The 22,448-nt window shown below is 40.0% G+C and overlaps 1 protein-coding gene across 1 annotated transcript; it reads right to left on the reverse strand.

Annotated features, from left to right (window-relative positions):
• Positions 1-7,854: 7,854 nt before the first annotated feature.
• On the reverse strand, positions 7,855-21,910 carry LOC102250966 (glyceraldehyde-3-phosphate dehydrogenase-like). The gene is made up of 4 exons (XM_005877592.1): positions 21,793-21,910; positions 19,642-19,827; positions 8,293-8,768; positions 7,855-7,902 (listed from the first exon to the last, which is right to left on the reverse strand). The coding sequence occupies exons 1-4, from the start codon at positions 21,908-21,910 to the stop codon at positions 7,855-7,857; spliced, it is 828 nt and encodes a 275-aa protein (XP_005877654.1).
• Positions 21,911-22,448: the final 538 nt, after the last annotated feature.

Below are 22,448 nucleotides of genomic sequence, written 5' to 3' on the forward strand. Positions count from 1 at the left end.
TCTGTGATGTAGCCACACAACTCAGCCCTCACCCATCTGATTCCCAGACAAAAGCCTCCTAGGAGATGTGCTCTGAATCATGTGGCTGGCCAAGTGATTCAAAAGGGGGTGGTGGTGACTGCTGTGTCCTCAAGGTGGGGAAGACTGTTTCTAAAGCCAGACAGTTCAGTCACTGTCTGAGTCTCTGCCAAAAGCTTCCCTAGAAAAAGAGCACCCCAAAGATGACTGCTAGGTGCAGCCAGTAGACCCCTCCACAGGACCTGAACGGGCAGAGTTGTCTCACCAGCAGTCGGCAACCGGCAGTGCACTCCCCAACCAGGGAGTATACTCCCCAGGCTGGTACTATAAGAATAGGAATGTTCGTCCCTGGGAAGGTGGTGGTAAGTTCTCCAGCAGACTCCCTTCTCTCCCAGGAGTACTGAATCCCCACTGATTTTCACCACCAGCTACTATGTGGGCTTCTCTTTCTGTCTCTGTTGCTATGGCTGGGGATCCCTGCATGGAGTTGAGACCCCACACTCCTGCGGGAAGGGAGTTTTGCAGCCGAGATAACCCTTTAGCTTATAAGATGCCGCACATGTGGGTACTGAGGACAGCCCTTTCTGTGTCTCTGCTCTTCTTATCAGTCTCTATGTGGCTTCTTCTGTAAATCCTTGGTTATAATATATCAGTTCAGTTAGCTCACAGTTGGCTATTCAGGTTGATTGCTCTATAATTTAGCTACAAATCCAGTTTGGGTCTGAGAACAGGTGAATGTAATTTACACCTACTCGCAGCCATCTTGGATAAATTCTAAGTCCTAAACCAGTGGTTCTCAACCTTCCTAATGCCGCAACCCTTTAATACAGTTCCTCATGCTGTGGTGACCCCCAACCATAAAATTATTTTCATTACTACTTCATAACTGTAATTTTGCTACTGTTATGAATCGTAATGTAAATATCTGATATGCAGGATGTATTTTCATTGTTACAAATTGAACATAATTAAAGCATAGCGATTAATCACAAAAACAATATGTAATTATATATGTGTTTTCCGATGGTCTTAGGCGACCCCTGTGAAAGGGTTGTTCGACCCCCAAAGGGGTCGCAACCCACAGGTTGAGAACTGCTGCCCTAAACCTTTTGATGTTTTATACTTTTTAAAACAGACCAGTAGAAATAAAGGCTTCAGGTTTTCTAATTTTGTTTTTAAATTTTCTTTTTTCCCCTTTTAATCCTCACCTGAGGATATGATTATTGATTTTAGAGAGAGGGAGAGAGAGAGAATAGAGAGAGATAGCAATGTGAGTGAGAAGCATCCATTGACTACCTCCTATATGGGTACCAACTGGGGATCAAAACTGCAACCTAGGTGTGTGATCTGACTGGGATTGAATTCGCAACCTTTGGTGTACAGGATGACACTCCAACCAACTGAGCCACACAGCCAGGGAAGGGTTATTTGTTTGTTTGTTTTTGATTCAAGAAGTAGCTATTTCCTGAAAACTTGCAATTGGAATTCCCAAAATATTTATGACATCATATTATTAAAATTAATTAAAAATCATCATGTAGAATGACCTAAATGGGTAGAAAACATGATCTTTGTCATTTGGTTAGTCTACAACTAATGTATAAATTAACAGAACTCCTATTTCATCATAGCGTAAAAGTCTCAGTAAATGAATATGCTATGTCTTTGGGATATAATCCTCTCTTTTTTCTCTTATCCAAAATATATTAAATTTTCAAATGAGGAAAAAACAAATCAATGTGATTCTATTTGGAAAATTTTGATTGGAGTAAAAAAATGGAACATAACAGAAATATTACAACAGATATTCATTTGGAAATCTAAAGGAAAGCTTTACTTGTTCTCATACATTTATTACATTATAAAAAACTCATAATTAAGACCTATAGCAGGGAGCTATTATAAAAGGATACTTGTTGAATAACTATTTCAGGATAGAATAATTGATTGCTGGCCACAACACACACTTGTTTTTAATTTTAGTGTTTAAGTGCTCTGTAGGAAATATTAAAATACCTGTAAGTCCTTCAGTAGCTTGGTAGAAAAAACAATAAGTAAGAAAACTCATAGTTATGTAATCTACTAATTGGTTTTCTTCCATTTATTCCCAGTTTACCTCTGAATCACCTTCAATGCTACTAATTCCCATTTCACATGTAAATGTGGAAGAGGTTTATGTGGGAAAGAATATTTCTTGAATTTAAGTTTGGAATTTTTAATATTTAGAAATTTCATATTTAGAAATGCAATATTCTGAAATTGCTAATTTCTTCCTCTCTCTTTTTGTTTTCTTTAGCAATGTGCCACCATAATCTTTTCAAAAATGTGCTTTTGTTGATTTTAGAGAGAGGAAGGGAGAAAGAGAGAGAAACTTCAATGAGAGTGAAACATTGATCAGTGCCTCCTGTACACTCCCTACTGGGGATTGAGCCTGCAACCCTGGCATGTGCCCTGACCAGGAGTCTAACCTGTGATCTCTTGGTGCCTGGGACAATGCTAAACACTGGCACACTGGCCAGGCTGTGCCACCATAATCTTGTTGTGACTCATCCAGAATATTCAAGGAACACTACTGGTTTATGAAAGCAATATCCCTATGAACATAAATTATATGGCAGTAGCTGCTGGCTTGTAGGAATAGGCCACTTACCACACTCCTAAATTTCCTGTATGAACCTTGAAATAAATGTGAAGAAAAAGAACTGATTTGAAAATTATTCTGATAATCTCGCTTCTGTGACTGATGACTTTCCAGTTGTAATTTCAATCTATACAAGTCCTCACCATAAATAAAATCTCTCTTTGTGCTCCTGCTAGCTTGAGTTTGTCTCTATGTCTTGTGACTATCCTCTACAAAGAAAATAAAGCTGAAATGTTTTGTGGCTAAACACACAAAAGTTAATTTTCTCTCTCACAAAAAGCCGGCAGTTATGTGGGATGGTCTTCTTTTAAGAGTAGACTTAGAAATAAAAACGTAGGTTGTTTTTATAGTGTGGCTTTGCCATCTCAATAAGTGAATTTCACTGTTGCCACAGCAGGTGAAGGGAGAGCAGGAGGTTTATATATTGGCTTTTAAATGCTTCAGTCTGAAATGGACACATGCTATTTCTGTGCACAGTCTGTTGACCAGAACTAGTCCAATGGCACTGCCAAACTGCAGGAGGGCTCTGAACCGGGGTGAGCACATGGCAGACAGGGTGTAGTAGATGCCTCTGTCACACAACTAAAGGAGCCTAAATGAAACAACACAAGTGATACAATTATAATCAGCATATACTGTATAACACGGAGATAGATTATAGTCCTTTGTTAATTGTGTTGAAAGATCTGGCTCCTGTACTTGGTCAGATTGAGTGTTCTTAGATGAATATTATCCTCTCATCTAGTTGTTATTTGAGAAAAGAAAGATTATTTGAAAATTGGGGAAGATAATTTATTCTTATATAGGAAGTAACATGAGAATTCTAGTAATGAAAGTGAAAAGAGTGGTTAAGGAACACGAAACTAAGCGAGGATCAGTCTTATACATGTTACTGTGTATTTACTTATAACTTGAGATACTTTATTAGAAACATACCAGTAAAATACTGTAATTTCATACTCAATGCATTTGCATATTTATGTCCTGTTTATTTTTCCACAAACGAATTGAGGTGGTTAAATTATAATTGCCATCTTAAATATTTTGTTCATTGGATGTGCATCATTGATTTACATAAAAACAAAAAGTTTAAAGTAGTTAGATACATTTGTTGAAAGATGCAATAAATAAGTGAATGTTTAAAATAATTTTTATAAAACTAGGCTTTTGGGTTGTTAAAACTCATTGATAATAATAAAATAGTGATGACGATGGTAATGATCATAGCTTATACTTACTAAGGACTTGAACATGCTAGATACCGTTCCAAGAACTTTATCTGTGTTATCTCTTTTAATTTTACACTAATCCTTCTGGATAGATAAGGTAGTATTAAAGATAGGGAAATTGAGGCACGGCTATGTGAAGTGGCTTGCCCAGGTAGCTCAATGTCTGGAAGGGAATTAAATTTGCCTGTCCACCCCTCCCTCAGCCTCCCCCTTGATAAGGCCCAAATGTGCTTAGGTCCCCAAAATAGAAATGCAGAGCATCTACACGGGTCTCCTGACTCAGAGCAGGTTAAAAAAATCACACTTTAGAGCCAAACAGCTGTTATTTAATCTGTCCAAAATGTTTAATTGCCCAGTTCTTTGAACACAAAATATTTTTTTTCTGGATTATAGTACTGCTATGGAATAGGGTTAGATAGGGTAAGGGTGCTGCCACGAGGGGTAGCACTAGAAGCAAATTGCCAGCCAGAAAGGATGCTGGCTGTAGTGCATCACTTCATTTAAAAGTATTAGAGGAGTAAAAGAATGCTATAACTCACCTAGGTGGTTTTGAAGGCATATATTTATTAAAGAAGAAGTTATATATCAAGTTTTACATTAATTGGCTCTCTCTTAAAATGCTTTTGCACCATATAGAGTACCCCAATAATTACATGCTAAATGTAAATAATGTATTAATATAAGTGATATAGAAGAATTGATGTAGATGAACTTACTGAATACTCCATTATCACCTATATTCCTTAAGGCAATGCTTTGGAAATGTATTAGTTGGTACTATTAGCTGGTATTTTGGAGACAGGTACACTAAACAGTCCTGTGTTATAGCCCACTTATTTTGACACTGTCTTACCATATTTTAAAAGGTTACATATTTTAAAAACTAGGAATATCAGGGAAAATATAATCCACACCTATGTATTTGTGGAGAGCGGCTACAGTGTTTGGACAGGTTCAAGCCTCGGACTAATGAGAGGGCACAGTCCTCTCATGGCCACGTGCAAGTCCCAGCTTGGAGGGCAAAGCCCTCCCAGCACAATTATAGCCAACAGCTATAAGTTGTAAGCTTGAACCTATGGTCCGAACACGTGGCCCCACGTGTCTAAGTGATGTGGGCTTGGTAGAGTTCAGGTGCATGTAATTGAGTAGCATCAAGACCCACGAGAATGTTGTAAACATCTTGACCATGCCCTTACTTTGCCTCGTGGAATCTGGCTATAAAATAAAGACACGGCTTGTAGTCCATGGCACGGTCGCTAGCTCTCCATCAGAGAGGACAGCATCCCACTGAGACCCAGCTTTATTCTCTTGTCTGTCTTTTTTAAAAAAAATATATTTTATTGATTTTTTTACAGAGAGGAAAGGAGAGGGACAGAGAGTTAGAAACATCGATGAGAGAGAAACATCGATCAGCTGCCTCCTGCACACCCCCCACTGGGGATGTGCCCACAACCAAGGTACATGCCCTTGACCGGAATCGAACCTGGGACCCTTCAGTCCGCAGGCCAACGCTCTATCCACTGAGCCAAACTGGTTAGGGCTTGTCTGTCTTTTCTCAATCCTTCACCGCCCCCACTCAGGTTCACCCTGGCGCGGCACATGTATTATCAATGAGAATTAGCAAGGGTTAATATTTCCATTTCTTTTCTAAATTCATAAATCTTTACTGAGACATATGAAGTCCCTTTCTATTCCTTTCTGTTACTGCATTATCTGTGTGCATTCCTCAGAGACAACCTCTATTATGAATTTGAAATATATTCTTTCATTTTATTACACTAAATTTTAACTTCTCATGTTTATGCATAAACACTTTAAAAATTATATAAATGGTAACATATTAAATCTTTCTACTACTTAAGTTTTTCCTATTTATTGTTATAGTTTAAATCTATCTGTTTTAGTTTTACATTTAGATCTAGTACATTCATTTTAATTTACCTTTCTGTATACATGTCTCCCTGAAAGAAATGGAATTACTGGGTTGTATGATTGAATTTTCAAAAACTTTATTAGATAATACTGAATTGTTCTCCAAAGTGGCTATAGTAGTTTATTTTCCCACCAGAGTAGACTTTCCATAATTTTGTACATCTTTGGCAATATTTGGTAATAATAGATTTTAAAAATTGTGTTTTACCCTCAACTTTTAATTGTTTTGGATTTTTAAAATTAAATTGCTAAATATCTTTAATGTTCCTGAAACTTTTTCCACTGGTAAAGCAGCATTTTTATTATGGTACATGAATATCATATATGTTAAAAAACACACACACAACTATTCTGAAACATGTTATGTTCTCAAGTAATAGGGTTAAATTTGATAACTATTTAATAAATAAAATTGCCATATATGTTTAGATTAACTTACTGAAATTAATTCAATGATCTGCATTCAGTATAAGCTGTAGTCTAAATAAATTCTATAATTACATATTATACATATACATATATAAAATATCCTATATAATAAAAGCCTAATATGCTAAGTGTCTGGCTGTTCGGTCAACCATTTGACCAGTTGCTATGATGCACACTGACCACCAGGGGGAAGATGCTTTGACTGGTAGGTTAGCTTGCTGTTGGGGTCTGGCCAATCAGGACTCGGTGAGATGGATTGGACACACCCTGGAACCCTCCCACAGCCCCTCCCTGGCTCTGATTGTGCATTGATGGGGTCCCTTGGCCTGGTCTGTGCCCTCTCACAATCCAGGACCCCTCAGGGGATGTTGGAGAGCTGGTTTTGGCCCGATCCCCACAGGCCAGGCCAAGGGATCCCACCAGTGTACGAATCCGTGCACCAGGCCTCTAGTATTATCTATATATGTCTATTAAATCAATCAATTAATCAATCAATCTGTAATTTATAATAAACAACATAGGAAGGTCCAACCTCCAGGTATATTTTGTTTTGCTTGTATATTTTACATCCCATTGCTGCCCTTCATATTGTAGCAGTTTGCCTTGAGGATAAATTCACAGCTTGAACTTTTCATTTCACTAATTGGTACTTATTTTTGCCACTGAGTTGTTCTCATTCAACTGGGTAATGAAAGTGGAAATTGCCTCCTCTCAGAATCTCATTTAAAGGAAGACAAACTCATAAATGTGGCAGTGCTTTGCTTAAAAGTATCATGGAGATAGGATAGCTCTTGACCTTAGATTGAAAAGTCATGCCTGAGTTAGAACTTTTAGTATGGCAGCACGAGAAGGTCAGCAAATTATTTCCTAAAAAGCAATTATAATAAACATATTGTGAAAAAAAAACAACCATTTGGGAACTCTGAAATCTACCAAAAGCATGCAACAAAGTGAGAAGTGCTAATTCATGAGAAATAACTGAACTTCAGGTAAGATCAAGGCAGAGCAGTGGAATTCCTGCCCAGGGCTATTTCCAGTTTGGATGGCAGAGTTATTCTACTAAGGTAGAGAAGGCTAGGAAAACCAGAAGCTTTACTTGGGAGGAGTATCCCTTGGTATGAAGTCTGGGTGAAAAACCTGTGTTCAGCAGCATTGTCAGTAAAAGTAGTGATCTTGATGACAAGCCACCAGGGAAGGCCAACAGCTCAGCTAGCCTGAGGCTGTCATTCTGACTGCAGTAAGCAACAGGCAGTGACCTAGACAGAAATTTAACAAGGACACCCAGGGAATGAGGTAGCCGTAGGAGGGCTTGATAAACTCTCTATGTCAGCTTTGACTAACTGGAAGTATGCATAAATGCTCATGGAAGACTGAACAGAATGCAGCCTTTTCCCATACCATACATACATGGTCTGGGAAGCTGTGTTCATGCACAAGTCAGACACAAGAGGGACTGATGGAAAGTAAAACTGGAGCATACCTGAAAACTGCTGAACTTTTAATGTACTTCCCAACCTGCACACACACCCTTGGGAAAGGGTAGAAGCCTTGCTTGGATTAAGACCAATAACTGGCTGACCATAATCTATGCAGATACAGAGCTCTCTACATTCTGATGGTAGAATAAGTTACAGCCACTTTTAGGAAGCCAATCTTAAAATTAAAACAACAATTTAAAAAATCTCTGAGTATAGACATCAGCAGTGACACACAAGTGAGACATATTCCACAGGTTTAGTCCAGGCAAGTAATTAAACAAGCAAACAAAATAGCAGCAATGACAACCCTCAGGAGGGAAGTATCAGAATTTGGAGTGTCTACAATATATTATCTAAAATGTTCAATATCAATCAAAAGTTGTGAGAAAGTATAACCGATAATCAGGAAATCAGAAGCAATTAGAGACTGTGAGTTAGCCCAGATGTTGAATTTAGAAGACAAAGATTCAAAGGAGTTATTATAATTACTAGGGGCCCAGTGCACAAATTCATGCACCTTGAAAGGAACTGTGGGCAGCGAGGCTGAGGTGGGCACAGGGGTGACCTTGGCCAGGGGTGCCAAGCAGTTGGTGGTGCAAGAGGCATTGCTGACAATCTTGAGGGAGTTGTCATACTTGTCATGGTTCACACCCATCACAAACATGGGGGCATCTGCAGAAGGGGCAGAGATGATGACCCCCTTGGCTCCGCCCTTCAAGTGAACCCCAGCCTTCTCTGTGGTAGTGAAGACACCGGTGGACTCCTCAACATACTCAGCACCAGCATCACTCCATTTGATGTTAGTGGGATCTCGCTCCTGGAAGATGGAGATGGACTTTCCATTGACGACAAGCTTCCCGTTCTCAGCCTTGACTGTGCCTTTGAACTTGCCATGAGTAGAATCAAACTGGAACATGTAGACCATGTAGTTGAGGTCAATGAAGGGGTCATTGATGGCGACAATATCCACTTTGCCAGAGTTAAAAGCAGCCCTGGTGACCAGGTGCCCAATGTGGCCAACTCCGACCTTTACCACCTTGTCTCAGGGTTGTGGCTGCTGGCACTGCACAGGAGGGGAGGCTGTCTGACGAACAGGAGGAGCAGAGAGCCTTGTTTTATTTTTTAAATATATTTTTATTGATTTCAGAGAGAAAGGGAGAGGGAGAGAGAGATAGAAACATCAATAATGAGAGAGAATCATTGATTGGCTGCCTCCTGCACGCCCCCACTGGAGACTCTGAGCCTGCAACCTAGACATATGCCCTTGACTGGAATCAAACCCTCGACCCTTCAGTCCGTAGGCTAATGCTCTATCCACTGAGACAAACCAGCCAGGGCCCAGGTAATCGTTTTAACTTTAAAACCACTTTTTCATGCTGATGGATAAAGGTGGTTATTGTGCTCATAAAACCCAACCCCTCATTATAATAAATGGACTCTCACCTACCCATTGGCTTTTGTGAGCCACACACTGGGCTGCATGGAAGATCCAGAGGGATGTTAGCTGCAAATTTGAAACCCAGGAAGGTATATGCAACACTGTCACACTTCTGTGAAGTCACACGTGGCCAACTCCCAGTGGCATCACAGAACACGCCTTACTGAGTGGCCTTGTAGCCCACTGACTGCAGTGGGAGGTGGCTTCTTATGGCTTAACTGCACCTGTGCACTTAGGCTTGGGAGTGAGGATTGCAATGCCCTGACCCGCACCCTGCCAAGGGCAGCAGCACTCCAGCCCCACAGCCCCAGGGAGCAGCGCATGCTGGGAGTCAGAGGCGTGGTTCCTAGTCTCAGCTCAGCGAAGGTCTGGCTGTGTTAGCTTAGCCAAGTTGTTTCCCTATCCTGAAGCTCACTTTTCCTGTCTATGAAATGGGAGGGCAGGATGACAGACCCGTGAGCGCTAAGGGCCCTTACAATGCTGGCTTGCTCTAGATCTAAAAGGAAGCAAAGGCAGGAAAAAGATTTGCCCAGGGAGGTGAGTGGCTGAGTTGGGCAGGAGCCTCTCGTGAGTGAAGCTGTACTTATGGCACTTTGCAAATGCCAGCTTCATGACCCAGTTTCACAAAGAAGCAAACCAGTAACAGGTTAGCTGATTGCCACTGCTCTTGGCCAGAAAGAGCCTGTCTCCTGTGGGAAGAGGTTAGGTTTTGAGGCAGATAAGCTCGGGTTCAGATCCTGGCTTCCCCATTGAACAGTTGTGTGACCCTGTGCAAATCACAACTTCTCTGCGCCTGTTTCCTCAAGTGTGAAATGGGGGAAAATATCCATCTTATAGGATTGTCATTTCTTTGCTTCTTTCATTTTTGCCTTTAACTAATCCTATCTAATAAAGAAGGAATATGCAAATTGGCCATCGAGCTGTAACAAGATGGGGGCGCCCACAGCCGAGGCTGAGTTCCTGTAATGAGCCTTAAGGAGCAATCAGCAGGGACCTGAGGCTGTGTGGTGCTGGCCGGGGCAGGGGACCTGAGGCTATGCCCCCCGCATGGTGGGGCTTGACAGGGACCTCAAGGCATGCCCCCTGCCCCGGCCCGGGCTGGGGGACCTCAGGCCATGCACCCTACCCCAGTGCCGGGCTGGGGGACCTGAGGCTGCACCCCACACCCGGCGGGGCTTGATGGGGGTGGGGCCGGCCAGGTCTGGATCTAGCCCAATGGGGGTGGGGCCTGCTGGGTCTGGGTCTTGTGTGATTTCGAGGCACACGTGGGTGGGCAGGGACTTGACTCTGGTTCCCGTGGTGCGCCCCAGACTCTGACAGGAGGAAGATTTTCATATACATCTAGCCCAAGGGTGGGGCCTGCTGGGTCTGGGTCTTGTGTGATTTCGAGGCACACGTGGGTGGGCAGGGACTTGACTCTGGTTCCCGTGGTGCGCCCCAGACTCTGACAGGAGGAAGATTTTCATATACATTTTACTAATTTCCTTTCATCTCTGACACTTCTATTATAGAGAAAGGGCAAATAGCAATATTGAAATATTTCCTCTAATTAATTCCCTTTTAATGTGCATGAATTTCATGCACTGTGTCACTAGTAAGAAATAACAATGATAGCATTAATCAGAGTTGATGTTCAGGTGCTAGGGCCATGCCAGTGGTTCAAACGCTGAAATAATTCCAAAGGCCTGAGCCCTCTGACTGCCGTCCATCCCTTCCCTGGGGGCCCTCCCTCCCCCCGCCCCCTGCATGATTCAGCAAAGAGCTGTTGCCTGTCTCTCAGGGGGCCTGTGGGACTCTGCTTCAATCTGATGGGCCAGTGTCTGTGTGGTGCTAGTTGTTAATTTTTGTAATTAATAGACTTTATTTTTTAAAAAGCAGCTTTAGGTCTATAGAAAATTTGAGCAGAAAACAGAGTTTTCATATGCCACCCCTCTGTGCAACCCCACTTTCCCCTATTATTAGCATTTTGCAATAATGTGGTACATTTGTTTCAATTGATGAACCAATATTGAAACATCAGTGAGTGTTGCTACCTGAAGTCCCCTCATTTACATTAAGGCCCACAATCTGTGTTGTAGAGTTACTGACTGTTTATAATACAACGCTTGGTATTAAATGGCCAACATTCCTTGAGCTTCTATGTGCCAGACACACACTGTTCTTGGTGCTTTCCACACATCCTCATTGAATCCTCACACGTTTCAAATTTTAGACAAAAAGAGAATATGAAAATTTTGTTTGTTTGACAAGTCTGCTGCCCTAGCATGGAGCATCTTAGCTGAATATTAGGATCATCTGGGGAGCCCCCTAAAATATGCCAATGCCCAGACCCCAACCCAGACTGTGAGAGCAGAACCCTTTTTGGGAGGGGGTGGAGCCCAACTATGACTCTTAAAGCCTCCAGGTGATCCTAACCTGCTCCCAGGGGTGAGGGCCACTGCTCCCAGCCCTGCCCTTCAGATAAAGGTCTGGGGTCCAGCCCTGGGCCTTGGTAGAAATGCAGACGATCAGACCCCACCTCCCATCCCCAATCCAGTGAACCAGCCCAGCATTCTAACAAGGCCCAGGTAACTTGTGTGCACGTGAATGTTGGAGACCCAAAGATCCGGAGCAGAGTTCTTGGTCATCTAGAGGTTAGGGCAGTGATGGCGAACCTTTTGAGCTCAGCGTGTCAGCATTTTGAAAAACCCTAACTTAACTCTGGTGCCGTGTCACATATAGAAATTTTTTGATATTTGCAACCATAGTAAAACAAAGACTTATATTTTTGATAGTTATTTTATATACTTAAATGCCATTTAACAAAGAAAAATCAACCAAAAAAATGAGTTCGCGTGTCACCTCTGACACGCATGTCATAGGTTCGCCATCACTGGGTTAGGGGTCCCATGAAATATGATAAGTAATGTCATGTGAACTCTTTCTACCATAGTCCACCCATATGATAGGGAATGGGCCCTGTTCTAGGCCCAATTTTTTGATATTAAAGAATTGCCCAGGATCTACATGGATAAAAGGCATATGTGTTGTGATATCATACATGTTGTTCCATGCGTAAGTGCATAGGAGGGAGAAGATTTTCTTTTTATTTTTTCTATTTCTGAATTTTTAAAGAAAGAGAATAAAATAAAAATTAAAAAGACCTTACAGAGCCCCTTCTACAATGTGAGAACACTGCAGGAGTGAGCTCTCACTAGACACTACATTTGTGTTGATCTTGAACTTCTCAGCCTCCAGAAGTGTGAGGAATAAATATCTGTTGTTTATAAGCTGCCCAGACTGTGGTATTACAGCAGTCCCAGTGGAATAGGGTTTTTAAAGATGGTCATTTGGATAATTTGGTATAAATACTTGGATGTGGAAGATATAGTACAGTTTTATTTTATATAATACCATTTGTGATAGAGAGAATTCTAAAGTGGCCCCTTAAGGTTCTGGCCCTGGGTACACACACACCTATTCCCAGTTAATCAATCCAACATTCATTTAGGTCAGTGGTTCTCAAGCTTGGCTGCACATTAGAATCACCTGGGAATCTTTTTAAAATCCTGATTTCTGGGCCTCATCCTCCGGAAATTCTGTTTCTTTGTTACTAACATTGTGGCCTCACCCCATAACAAAGAAACAGAATTTCTGGAGGATGAGGCCCAGAAATTGGGATTTTAAAAAGATTCCCAGGTGATTCTAATGTGCAGCCAAGCTTGAGAACCACTGATTTAGGTACTTTTGGGAAGGGATTTTGCAGATGCAATTAAGATCCCAAATCAGTTGACCCTAAGGAGAATCCAGGTGGGCCAGGTTTAATCAAATGAGCACTTTAAAAGCAGAGATTTTTCTCTGGGTGGTCACAGAAGATGAAGTGAAAGATACAAAGCATGAGAAAGATTTGAACTGCTGTGTGATTTGGGGATGAAGAAGGCTGTATGGTAAGGAATGTGGGCAGCCTCTGGTACCCAAGCGTGGTCCCTGCTGAGGGCAAGCCAGGAAACAGGACCTCAGGCCGACCACAGCAAGCGAATCCTGCCGACCCCAAGACTGAGTGTGGACTTAGGCTTTTTTCCAGATCCCCCACATAAGGACTCAGCTCAGCTGATACCCTGATTTCAGCCTTGTGATATTCTGAGCAGAGAACCTAGTCATGCTATCCTGGACTCCTGACCTACAGCACTGTAAGTTAAGAAGTGGGAGCTGTTTTAAACAGCATTACCTCTAAGTTTGTGGTAATTTGTTACACAGCAATGAAAAGTAACATATGACTTAATTGGAAATAACAACGACCCTTTCACTTCCCCTTTTTAGGGCCAGGTATGAAATAATTTCATGCTATTTTTGAGCCTTTAATAAAACTTTAAATAACACTATTCTATACTGTAGTTCACTAATTAAGGGCAACTGGGGAAATAAAAAAACACATTTTATATCCCAACATTTTCTTCAGGGCAGTACATTAACATTTAGTTCCCCTGGGAAATCTATTTTAATTAAATAATCCTAAAATATATGTTTATACACTCTGAAATATAAGTATGTATTAGTATAAGCTTAATGTATAGACTCAAAATATTTGATTATTTATTCAGAACAGAAAATACTCTCCCTATTTTCTCTACAAGTAATTGTAAGAATTTTACTATTTTCATAGATATGACACCATCAATCTCATTAACTACTGCCTCACTAGGGTGCATAGCATTGATTATTCAGCCAGGGCCTATGACACTGACAGTCATTACTCCTGATGACTGATATGAATCATAAAGCTATGACTGATGGCTAGAAATATTCATGGACCCATAAAGCCTGCAGCTATTGCCAAACACATTTTAAATTTAAATTTGGAGGTGATTCATTAGAATTAGTACATAACTACCAGTGACTCTCAGATGAAAGAATGGTGGTATGGAAAAGTACGGCTCCATAGAATCTACTGTAGTCCCAACCAAAGCAACAGTTTGAGGCAACCTCCAATGCTTAGAACTTATTTCCAGGACCATGAAGGTTTGGTTTTCTAGGTTGGCATTTACAGCAAATTGCTTTGTGACCCTGAACAAGTTTTAAGTCTCTTTTCTTCTAAAATAGTAACAAGAAAATTAGAATATCTGAAACCTCTCCTGAAGTGTCATGGGAATTATTATTATTTTTTAAACAGCATTGAGAGACTCAGAGGGATGGGGCATAAAATCAAATAACAAGATTGAAAGCTCACCAAATATTTTTTATAATGTTAAGTTATGGCTAAAAAAGAAAATTCTTGGCAATAAATGGTGAAAGTATTTCTCACAGTGACTAGAATGAAGATACTAAAATACCGAGAGTGGTCTGAGAGGAATTTCATAGCCCGTTTAAAAATTAAAAGAAATCTTTTGTTATAAAAAATTTAAACATAATATTTTCAAGTAGAGGAATAATATAATACACTTCAAGCACCGTTAAACCACCTTTAATAATTATCAGCTCCTTTCAAATCTTTTTGGCTTATGTCACTATCCAAATTAATTTGAAGAAAATAACTATATAATTTTATTTTATCTCAGAGTCCAAATATTCAGATAAAATACAGTGAATTCAAATGTATTTCCAAATGGGGTTCAAATGTAAAAGTCATTGTATTTGTTAATCATTAATCACTTGAACCAATAAAAATAAATTAAAAACCCACAAATTTGTAAAGAAGAGAACACTGCAGAACCAAGAGTTTCTTTTGAAATGTAGGAAACAATCCTGTAGGTACTGAAGTTTTATTTATCCTATTATAATATAGATTATAATATAGAATTATGTAAGGGGCACCACTAAAGAAACAGCAAACTCTTTCAAGGCAAGAAGTAACATCTATTCCAGTTATTGCAGGAAAAATGTACTGCTTTTAATAATTTTTAACTGAGATTTTAGCCACTAAAATTTTAGCATCTACTTCTTGGATCATACATCTACTTGCTTGCTTATGAGTGTTCATTCCTTCCCTAATTTTAGGAACTCTAATGTATAAGACCTTTAGAATCATCTTAAGTTTTAAATTGAATACATTCCATGTATTAGACCAATGATGGCGAACCTTTTGAGCTCGGCATGTCAGCATTTTGAAAAACCCTAACTTAACTCTGGTGCCGTGTCACATATAGAAATTTTTTGATATTTGCAACCATAGTAAAACAAAGACTTACATTTTTTATATTTATTTTATATATTTAAATGCCATTTAACAAATAAAAATCAACCAAAAAAATGAGTTCGCATGTCACCTCTGACACGCGTGTCATAGGTTCGCCATCACTGCATTAGACAGTAGGAGCTGCCCACTTCCTATGTTGCATTGAAAATATTTTCATATCACATTTTAGGGTGACCTTTCTATTAGTAATAGGACACACTTAACAGTGGCTTTAATTTGAAAAAGCAGTTACCGAAGATTTATGTGCTTAAATATGCTCTTTCTATATTGAAATCAGTTTAAAACTTCATTCTACATGTAAGGATTTCCAAAATATGAACTGAAATCAAAGTGATAGGAAATAGTTAAAATTTATATGGAAAGAAGACTAACGTAGAGGAACCTTCTGTCTCATGAAATAAATAACAAAATAGCATTTAAACTGGAAGACAGATTGCAATCGAAATTGGACTAGTAAATTACATAAAATGGGAATTAAATCTGCACAAGCGCAGGAATAAAACTCTTTTTACTCCTCTCTAACAATTTCACTTACTGCCTGCGAGGGAGTTAAACAGCTGACCTGCAATCCATACTGCGTGGCTGAAGAGGGAGATCTTTGGGGGGAGAGAAAAGAATCAGCTGACCTGAACTAACCTCGATTAGCTATAGTAAGTGGAGTGGCTAAGGCATGGCTTCCTGGGGAATGTCAGGCAGGCTTTTCCACACTCTGGATTGTGGAATGGACATGTTTTATAAATGAAACACTTCTGTGTGGGGAACTCCCTGAACCTGGTCTACTTGGGGCCCGTGGTGCATGTTCCAGATGGGGAGGAAAGGCCTGCAGAGTTGCCTTTGATTCAAACTTCTGTTTGCTTCACCTGAACCTCCTGATGCCGTGTCTACCTAAACTTATTTAGGGAAGCATGCTACTGAGGTATGACCTCTGATTAATGTGAGTCTGATTTGACAATCCAATGGTATATGTGAGTTCATTTCTCTCAGGGGTGGGCAAGATGTGTGAAAGAATTGAACGTACCCATTTCAATCATTTAGTGGCTTAAAATGAAGTCCCTTTCAGGTTAATCAATTTCTTTTTTTTTCCAAAATAAAATAATGTGCTTTATTGTGCTTTATTATTTTATGATATTCTTCAGTACAGTTATTTTTCAGCTAGATTTTTCTTCTTTATTAAATTTATTGGGAGTCATTGGTTAATTAAACTACAGGTTTCAAGTGTACAATTCTGTATACTGCATTGAGTGCTCACAACTCAAAGTAAAATCTCCCTTCCATCACCATAAATTTGACCCCCTTTACAACTTTTCTACCTCCCTTCTCCCTACCTCCTTTCCCTCTGGTAACCACCATACTGTTGTCTATTTCTATGAGTTTTTGTTTGTTTGCCTTGCTTGTTCATTTGCCACTTTCAGTTTTATATCTCACATATGAGTAAAATCATATGGCTCTTGACTTTTTCTTAGTTAGCATGATATGATCAACATCCATCCATGTTGTCACCAAGCAATGGTAATTTACCTCCAACCACAGCAGGTGGGTTCATAACAGGAAAGTAGAAATGATTTCCAGGCCATGTAGTATATAACATGCATAGGTGACATGCTGCTTCTTCTGCAAAGAATTCAATCTTAGAAATAAGTAGAGCAATGCATGAGTGCCACCAAGTAATGGACTGGAAATCATAGTCAAACTCCTGCCATGTGCTGAGCAAGGAAGGGACAGAATCATCCCTGTCCTTTTCATATATGAAAGTTAGAAATGTATATAGAGCAACACATAACATGTGCATTTTATGTTGCCATCTTCCTCCAAATGCCAATCAGGTAGTTAACCTTTCCCCATTTTTTCTCTAAAGGCTTGAGACTCAATCCTGTATGTCCAATATTACCTGCACACCAGTCCAGTTGAAAAGATATTTGGTAGAGCAGAGCCAGATGCAAACATTTCTTTTTAAAAACGATACTGATTCTTAGAAAACTAGTGGCCTGGTGCACGAATTCGTGCACATTGAAAGAAAATTAATTAGAATAAATATTTTAATATTGTTATTTGCCCTTTCTCTATAATAGAAGTGTCAACCAAATTCACAATCGACAATGACAGATGGAAACACACGTGTGCGATTGGCATCAGCGAGAGCTTTATATGTATCGTGCATGTGTGAGTCAACTTAGCCTTTTTTAGATGTAGAATAAACTTACTTAATTAGTAATCAATTTCTTTTTTTTTCCCCTCCAAAATAATGTGCTTTATTATTTTATGATATTCTTCAGTACAGTTATTTTTCAGCTAGATTTTTCTTCTTTATTAAATTTATTGGGTGTCATTGGTTAATTAAACTACAGGTTTCAAGTGTACAATTCTGTATACTGCATTGTGTGCTACCGCTCAAAGTAAAATCTCCCTTCCATCACCATATATTTGACCCCCTTTAAACTTTTCTACCTCCCTTCTCCCCACCTCCTTTCCCTCTGGTAATCACCATACTGTTGTCAGTGCTCACAACTCAAAGTAAAATCTCCCTTCCATCACCATAAATTTGACCCCCTTTACAACTTTTCTACCTCCCTTCTCCCTACCTCCTTTCCCTCTGGTAACCACCATACTGTTGTCTATTTCTATGAGTTTTTGTTTGTTTGTCTTGCTTGTTCATTTGCCACTTTTAGTTTTATAGCCCACAGATGAGTGAAATCATATGGCTCGACTTTTTCTGATTTTTTTTTTTTTTTAGTTAGAATGATATGGTAAAAATCCATCCATGTTGTCAAGAAATGGTAATTTACCTCCAACCACAGCAGGATGGGTTCATAACAGGAAAGTAGAAATGATTTCCAGGTCATTGTAGTATATAACATGCATAAGTGACATGCTGCTTCTTATGCAAAGAATTCAATCTTAAAAATAAGAGGAGCAATGCATGAGTGCCACCAAGTAATGGACTGGAGATCATGGTCAAACTCCTGCCATGTGCTGAGCAAGGAAGGGACAGAACCATCCCTGTCCTTTTCATATACAAAAGTTAGAAATGTATACAGAGAGAGCAACACATAACATGTGCATTTCATGTTGCCATCCTCCTCCAAATGCCAATCAGGTAGTTAACCTTTCCCCATTTTTTCTCTAAAGGTTTGAGACTCAATCCTGTATGTCCAATGTTACCTGCACACCAGTCCAGTTGAAAAGATATTTGGTAGAGCAGAGCCAGAGTCAAACATTTCTTTTTAAAAATGATACTGATTCTTAGAAAATAATAATATAATTGACATTTCAAACAAAAATGAGTAGTATGAGATTAAATTATGTCAGAATGGTCAGACACTTAGCATATTAGCCTTTTTTATATATAGAAAATAATATAATTGACATTTCTAACAAAAATGAGTAGTATGAGATTAAATTATGTCAGAATTATTTTGCATTTAGGTTAGAGATTACAAATAGGTATGTGTTCCTTACAGAAATGAGTTTAGTTTTACCATCTAATCCCACTTCACTTGAATTTTGGTAGTAGTTTTCTATCTAGATGTTGCTGGATCCAAATTTTTTCTCTCTCTTGTGCCCTCAGTGTTTGGGCCCCTTTGGTTTCTTCCTGGGAATTGCAGGGGGATGACAGGCTAATTCTCTGATTGCCTGAAATTTAGATAATTACTAGGGCTACACTGCCCTTTGTACAGTTATTTTTTTAAAAGATTTTTTTTTTTTTACAGAGGGAGAGAGAGAAACATCAACTTGAGACTGATACATCCATCAGCTGCCTCCTGCATGCCCTCTACTGGGAATGGAGCCTGTCACCTGGGCACATGCCCTGACTGGGAATCGAACCTGCAACCTTTCAATGCATGGGATGATGCCCAGTCAATGGATCCACACCAGCCAGGGCTGTATGAATTCTTATAATTGAATTTCACTCTTCTCCTGAACTCTGTAATAATATATGCATCCTATGGATTGCGCAGTTTATTATGAACGATTTCTTGCAGATCACACTTCTTTCTCATCCGCTCTGTGCACTTTTTGCCCTTTCTGCCAAGCATACCTTTCTCATATTATTGTGCCTATTGCCAGTGGGCTTTTCCTTTCTCTTTGTGTTCCTATCTTCTGCTCTAAAAGCTGTTTTTCCTCTTTGGTTTTACTATTCCTCAGTTGGTGCCTGAAGGCCTTGGAGAGTAAGAAAGAATCAATTTTTGACAGATGATCTTAGAAAACCACATTCCCTGGCCTTTTAGCATTGTGCCTTTAACCTTTTTCTGCCAATCCGTAGTGCGTTATACAAACTTGCATTCTTTAAAATCAGCTGGGTTTACTTGGAGGGAGCCCTCCCATGCCATCAGGTTTTGTTTTCAGGTCGTCCACGAAGGGTGTGATCGCTTCTCTAGTGTACTTTTTGCCTCCAGTTCTTTCCTCATCACTCTGGAGTGCTGCAAGATGAAGGTTTCTGAGACTCAGATGGTGGTTTTCATGTTCATGCTCAGAAACAGAAAGCAGCTTCTCTACAGTGAGGGAATAAAATTCACACCCCGTGGCTTGGCATCCACGGCCCTATATTCACCTTGCAGTGACCTTAACCATAACCTGCTGTTCCAGTGTTACTTCTCCCTTCTCTCGTCCATGTAACCTTTCAGACCTTCCTGTGTCACTCTCTCTTCTTTGGATACACAATGTATTCTTTTTAAAAAATGTTTTTATTGATTTTTTAGAGAGAGAAGGGAGAGATATATATAGAGAGAAACATTGATGAGAGAGAAGCATCATCCATAGGCTGCCTCCTGCACGCTCCACACTGGGGATCAAGCTCACAACCCGGGTATGTGCCCTGACTGGGAATCAACCTGGTTCCTGGGTCAATTCCCAACCCCTGAGCCACATCAGCCAGGCTACACCCTGTATTCTTTAACTCCAGGGACTTAGATTACTTTGTTGGCTTCTACCTGGGCTATCTGTTCTTTACATCTCCTTTTTTTTAAAAAAAAATATATTTTATTGATTTTTTACAGAGAGGAAGGGAGAAGGAGAGGGATAGAGAGTTAGAAACATTGATGAGAGAGAAACATCAATCAGCTGCCTCCTGCACACTTCCTACTGGGGATGTGCCTGCAACCAAGGTACATGCCCTTGACCAGAATCGAACCTGGGACCCTTTAGTCCGCAGGCTGACGCTCTATCCACTGAGCCAAACCGGTTAGGGCTGTTCTTTACATCTCTTAATGACCCATGTCCTCTTTACTTTTTATGTTTAATTTTAGATATGACTGTCTCCCAAGCTTGGAATTCTCTGATACTGATAAGCTCCCCTGATATTTGAAATAAGTTAACTCTAAAGTCTCACTTTAAAAATCAGTGGCACTTACTACATATTATCTTGAGCTTCATCACATGTGCTGATTCATTAAAAATTGAAAATCTAACTTGTGCCAGACACAATTTTAGGCTCTAGTGATACAGCTGTGAACAAAGCAGACAAAAATCTCTGCCTCCTTGGAGCTCATCTTGTAGCATCATAGCTGCTTAAGAGAGTCTTAAAATGTTGAGTTATTATTACTACCACTGGTAGTGAAGCGAGAAGATCAAATGTCCACACATTTATGTATTCTTAATTAGAGGCCCGATGCATGAAATTCGTGCAAGGGGCTTGGCCCTCATAGCCATGGTGACTGCCTGGGCCCTCGCAGCCCCAGCTTCGTCTGGAAGGTCATCCGGAAGGTTGTTCTGCTGTTCAGTCTAATTAGCATATTACGCTTTTATAGATGCTTTACAGAATCAAAAAAAATTGTTTCTCATTAAGAAATGCTGCTTGATGACTGAAAAAATGTGATAGCTCTTGATGTCACGCTATTTGTTATACTAAAAAATATAGTTGCACATGGGGCCAGCACTGATTTAGGAAAAATGGATTAGAGAAGCACAAGTTCCCATCAGTGAAGACAGGAACAAGAGAAAACATTATAAAAGGACTTCCAAGGTCACCGGGAAGACCCACACTGTCCGGTGTGCATCCTGCGGTTTCAGTTTCTACTATGAGACTTTATTCAACTCTTCAGCTTTCCTGGGATAAGCATTGTGCTTACCATGACCCAAGAGAAGCCATGGCATCATTGTTATTGCCAAACCACTTCTCTTCTTGCCCTGGTACCAAGGAGGAGGTTGGTGAATGGTGCTACTTTTCCTTCTTTGTTAATAGCCAGCTCAACAAACAAACATGTTTCTTAAGAACATGGGTGAAGATTGGGATAAACTTTTCTCCCTTCTGCTTTCCTGGTTATTCAGGATCATCTACTTCTCTAGGTCTTACTGTCTGTGGGCTTATATTAATGATAATAATAAAGATTTCACTTGGCTCATGTAGGGTCTCTTCCTGTTTCAGAAATATCTTATCTCTAATATAATATTTTTTTGGAGTCCCTGATGAATGTATCATATGTTTTCATTGGAAGGTTGGTTGGATGATCACATGTTACCTAGTGGGCAGTGTGTTACTGGTATATCTTCTGGGCCCTGTTGCTCTCCTAGGTACCACTTTTGTTTCTTCTGGGTACCAGAGTACCTACTAGTCACTGCTGTTGATGACTGTTGCATCCTTGTGTAAACCACACACTGCAGGCACCTTGTCCCTGCCAGGCCCTGCTGTGCTTTTCCACTGGGCACTAAAGACTGGAGCAGTGCCTCCATTTCCAAGTAGGCATCACGACTGATAAAATTGATTTTTCATAAAACTGAAACTGCTGAGTGGTCTGTGGAGAAGTGGGGAGAGAAATATTGTCACGCCTTTCTGAGGTTTATTCTGTTGCAGGTGAGAAGCAAGAATAAGCCTTCTGCTATGCATTTACAGAATCATTTGGTCATACTGATCTTTCCTTTTTCTTTTCCCCTTTCATTTTTTCTTCCCTTCCTTCCTTCCCTTCCCTTCTCTTTCTTTCTCTCCTTCTTTTCCTTTTCATTCCTCTTTCCCTGCCTTCCCTCCCTCCATCCTTCCTTCCTCTGTTTCCTTCTCTCTCTCTCTCTTTTTTTTTAAAAACTCCCTTTTCCTAAGAACTGGCCATTAATCCAGAGATTTTTTTTAGTGTTCTTCCACTTCTTATGTAATTTGTTTCCCAGAGACTTCTAAATCTCTCAA

The sequence above is a fragment of the Myotis brandtii genome, unplaced genomic scaffold, assembly GCF_000412655.1.
Source record: "Myotis brandtii unplaced genomic scaffold, ASM41265v1 scaffold522, whole genome shotgun sequence".
Taxonomy (NCBI): domain Eukaryota; kingdom Metazoa; phylum Chordata; class Mammalia; order Chiroptera; family Vespertilionidae; genus Myotis; species Myotis brandtii.